General features: G+C 43.5%; 1 protein-coding gene across 1 annotated transcript in view; it reads right to left on the bottom strand.

Annotated features, from left to right (window-relative positions):
- LOC103605616 overlaps positions 1-4,440 on the bottom strand; it is a 76,071-nt gene extending 71,631 nt beyond the window's left edge. Inside the window, exon 1 of the mRNA XM_008590236.1 lies at positions 4,325-4,440. Coding sequence (XP_008588458.1) covers positions 4,325-4,440 — 116 coding nt within the window. The remainder of the gene's footprint in view (positions 1-4,324) is intronic.
- Between the last annotated feature and the right edge of the window lie 357 nt (positions 4,441-4,797).

Below are 4,797 nucleotides of genomic sequence, written 5' to 3'. Positions count from 1 at the left end.
GGCGGGAGCGCCACTGCGCTCCCAAGCAGTGCACTGTAGCAGTGCACCACCAGGCCGGCCCGGCCCCACCTTTCAATTACCAAAATAGGATTTCCCACCCTCTTAACACTGTTACAGTGGGGTATAAGTTTCAATGAGTTTGCAGGGTGACATTCAATCCATAGCAGTACATTTTTCTTCTTTGTGATTTTTCTAAATTGCTTTAAAATTTAAAATATATTGTTTTTATATTCACTCTTTTTTTTTTTTTGGTGGCTGACCAGGTAGTATGGGGATCTGAACCTCTGATCTTGGTGCTACAAGGTTGTGCTCTAACCAACTGAGCTAACTGGCCAGCCCTATTTCTATATTCAGAAAAAAGCAATAGGGTTGTATTCATTTTGAATAAAAGTGGGCAGGCTACTGAATTTCATAGCAGAGGACTGGGATAAAGTCCCAGATCTATTGCTTTGAACCTCACTTTTCTTTTCTCTGAAATGGGGATGGTAATATCTGCCCTGTCTATCTCTAAGGGTAGTTGTGAGAGTTACAAGGAACTTGGCTGCATTCTGTTCATGCCCAAAATGTGGAAATACTTTGCAAATTATAAATGTTTTATTTATTTTTTATTTTTATTTTTTATTTTTTTTAAAAAGATGACCGGTAAGGGGATCTTAACCCTTGACTTGGTGTTGTCAGCACCACGCTCAGCCAGTGAGCGAACCAGCCATCCCTATGTGGGATCCGAACCCGGGGCCTTGCTGTTATTAGCACCGCACTCTACCGAGTGAGCCATGGGCCGGCCCAAATTATAAATGTTTTATAAACATGGTATATTACTGTCTTGATTTTCACATCAGAGATTCAATTTTATTCAAAAACTAAATATGCAAACATATGTCATTAAAGCATAATGATAGACCTTTTTGTTTACAAAAGAACGAAAAACTGTTTTGGGGCTGGCCGGTTGGTTTAGTTGGTTAGTGTATGGTGTTGTAACACCAAGGTCAAGGGTTTGGATCTCTGTACTGGCCAGCCACCAAGAACAAGTAAACAAAACAAACAAATAAAACAAACAAACCCCCCCCAAAAAACTGGTTTTTTATTTTTTATTATGGAAAATTCTAAACATATGAATGAGTAGGCAGAATAGTATAACAAACTGCCATCACCTAGCTTCAGTATCAACTGACTGCCAATCTTGTTTCATCTACACCTCCCACCTACTCCCACCTTCTCCCATGTTAACATTATACCAGACTTTAAACTTGACAGCTCTGTAACTTTCATGTACACAAAAGAATATTTCAGTTCTTTTGAAGTTGTTCACTTCAAAACAGAAAGTTGTTCACTAGAAAGACAGTTCAAGTTGTACACTTTAAAGGGGTAAATTTTATGGTATGTGACTTATATCTCAAATTTTTAAAAAAAGACAAGAGTTAACATATGTACAAGACTTAGCATAAACGTCTGGCTTTTAGACATCTCATGAATGGTAAATTCTCATTCATGGTGTTGTTGTTATTTTTTTTTTTTTAAGATGACTAGTAAGGGGATCTTAACCCTTGACTTGGTGTTGTCAGCACCATACTCAGTCAGTGAGCTAACCGGCCATCCCTATACAGGATCCGAACCCGCGGCCTTGGTGTTACCAGCACCACACTCTCTCAAGTGAGCCACGGGCCAGCCCATGGTGGTGTTATTTTAAGCTCTAATATGACTACTAAGGGGTATTGGAACATCCCACCCGATAATATGCCACCTGGCACATTGATTATTTTGAGCTAAAGGCAATTGAGAAACAGCTGAAGCAGGAATGGTTCTCTGTCCTCCCCGCTTTCTACCTAAAAGCAGAGCATTAATTTCCCATGAGAAAAGTGCCCATGATACCATCCCCACAATCAAGGTAATAGACATATCCTCCCGAAGTTTCCTTGTGTCACTTTGGGATTTTTTTTTTTTTTTGTCCTTTTTGAGACCAGCCGCACCAGGCTCAGCCAGTGAGCTCTGTGAGTGCACCGGTCATCCCTATATAGGATCCGAACCCATGGCGGGAGCGCTGCTGCGCTCCCAGCGCCGCACTCTCCCAAGTGTGCTGCGGGCTCGGCCTGGGATTTTGTTGTTGTTGTTAGTTAGTTTGTTTGTTTGTTTGTGGTAAGAACACTTAATATGAGATCTACTGTCTTAAACTTCAAATTGCAGAATACTGTATTAACCACAGACAACGTTATACAGCAGATCTCTAGAATTTATTCATCTATCATAACTGAAACTTTATACACATTGAATCACTTTTTTATAAGGTTTAGAAAACATGTGAAACAATAGTATATAACTGTTGGGAAAATATAGGAAAATGGTCAGGGCCCCTCAGATGTTCAAAATCTTGCCAAGCACTTGATGTAAATATGCACGTTTGTCCAGGTGTTCCAGCATTTGATGTAAATATGCACATGTGCCCAGGTGTTGGTTATTGTCTAATGTAATTGTGCATGTGCACCCAGGTGTCATGGGTTATGGACTTAAGTATAAAGGATGAGTGGCTCTGATCCACCACGCCTCCTGCCCCGGGGGGGGCGGGGGGTGTTGGGGAAGCCGCAACTGCTGCTGGAGGCTGTTGCTGCCAGGGCTCCCAGGATGCCCCGAGAGGCCGCCACCACTGACCTCATGTCGTCTGCCAATGGCTCCTAGGACCTTTCCCAGTTACCTAGTGTGGACCTGTGTGTGAGGGTCCTGGTGACCCAGTCTGTACAATGGGTCTGTGGGCCCTAACCCCTAGCCATAGCAATACAGGGAGGTGGCTGGTCTGCATGGTCTTCCCAGAGGAGGGATCCCAGCCTGGGAGGGGTGAGAGCCCAGGAAACTGAAGCAAGCAGAGGAGCTGTGGGATGCTGGCTTCCTTCCAGGAATTTCGGCTGATCCTCTCATCTGGGTTCATTACACCATGTGATATCAGGGGAGGCTCCTGTCTTAATTCTCCCACTCGCGGCACACCCCCTCAGTCCTCCAAGCCCTCCCCAGCCTCGCCAGTGGCCACTGTCCCTCCAAATCTCTCCCTCACCACTATGCTTGATGTTGACCTTGTCATGCACCCTTCCCCTCTGTGACACTGGACCCTCCCAGTTTGTTATTTTAAATCCCAGAGCAGCTGCTTTTTCTCCTCCTCTGTGGGTTTCTCTGTCCCTGCTAGCCCTTCCATGACGGGATTATCACGACCCGGTCCTAGCCATCGTATCTTCTCCCTCTGCAGTTCCTTAAACAGGATCCAAATTCATTTCATGGATTCAGTACACACATCATTTATGTGCAAGAAACTGTGTTAGGTGCTTCTGCCGTGCAGCAGTGGGAAGCAAGGTGGCCAGGTCAGCTCTTGGCATGTGTCGAGCAGATCTCTGTTCAGCAAGTGTGCAGTGTGCACTGAGGACCATATGTGTACGTCTTTGTGCTTGCTGCATGATGCTGAACTCTCGTCCATAGCCCAGAGGTGGCAATCACAGTATTTAATGTCAGTCCACTTGGCACAGACCATTAGCATGGGTCCCAGCCATAAACTTCACACTCAGCCTTACCTGGGGACCAGCAGTTGAGTATCTGCCCCAACTACTCTGTTCAAAACAGGAAAATACATGTTTAAAATGGAGCAGCTGCTTTGGGATATCTTGTAGACGATTAGAAAAATACTTGACTATGCATCTCGGTGTCAGAACATTTTCTCCTTTTAGCTTTATTATATATCATAATTTGTCGTATAACCTTTCTACTTTTGTTTTAAAATAAGCACTGTGAAAATTTAAACAGATTCATCAAGATTTCTAAAACAAGCAAAACTCAGGTGGAATTATTTAACTATTCTACTTAGGAAAAAGTTGCAATAATTGAAACATCACAAAGCCCAGATGTTTCTTATGACTTTGCTAATGACGTGACTCACCAAGAAACTTCAACGTCTCTTGATGAACATTCTATTTAACTCCGTGAAGACAGCTATTACCGGGCAGCTACTCATCAGTAGGCAAGTGAATTCAATAGCTACTGGATCTTCAGCTCAGACGTTGCTCAGTTACCAAGAGGCCAGCATTTGGAGATTGTGGCCTGTGGATGGATAAACACCAGGCTGGACGACAGCATCTTACCATACGTAGTGATTCAGCAGCTCAGTTCCTCAGCTTACCCAGTTGTGAGATAGAGACACCTTCCCTTAATTACCTCCTTCTGGGGATGCCCATAATAAATGCTTGTGTAGCTTACTTGGAGGACTTTGAAATAAAAGGTCCACCTGTCATGAAAGTGGAAGGCCCGGGAAGGTGTCGTGATCCCTACCACACAGCAGATAGTCCATCCTCACCAGCCATCTGTCTGCGGAAGCCGAACTGAGCGTCTGTGATTGGAGCCACCTCGAGCGAACATGGAGCCGTCTCCCGGGGATGTGAGCTGGTCAGCACGTCCTTCTGGGCCTTTCATTCTCCAACTGGCCAGTAATTTAGAATTTACTCTAAGTAATTTAGAAATTACTCTAAATTTCAACCCTTTTAAATAATAACACTGGCTTATTCATTAAAAACAGTGAATTGAATGGTAACCATGTTCTCCCCTACTAAATTTCCCTAAAACGGTGGGGCTTGTTTTCTTCAGATGACCACAGCTTATTTACTGATTAACTGAGTGTCCTTTGTTTTCTTGTCCTTGCACCAAAAAAAAAAAAGTCCTTCTTAAATATTACCAACGTTCGTTGAAGAGATTTCCTTTTCTTGCTTGAAGAGATATTTCCTGCTTAAAAATGAGCATCTCTTCATCTGGTCTCCTGCTCAATTCAGCCAA

The sequence above is a fragment of the Galeopterus variegatus genome, unplaced genomic scaffold (genome assembly GCF_000696425.1).
Source record: "Galeopterus variegatus unplaced genomic scaffold, G_variegatus-3.0.2 Scaffold5938, whole genome shotgun sequence".
Lineage (NCBI taxonomy): Eukaryota > Metazoa > Chordata > Mammalia > Dermoptera > Cynocephalidae > Galeopterus > Galeopterus variegatus.
The sequence above is the reverse complement of the archived record's forward strand: the minus strand, read 5'-3'. Positions and strand labels throughout refer to the sequence as shown.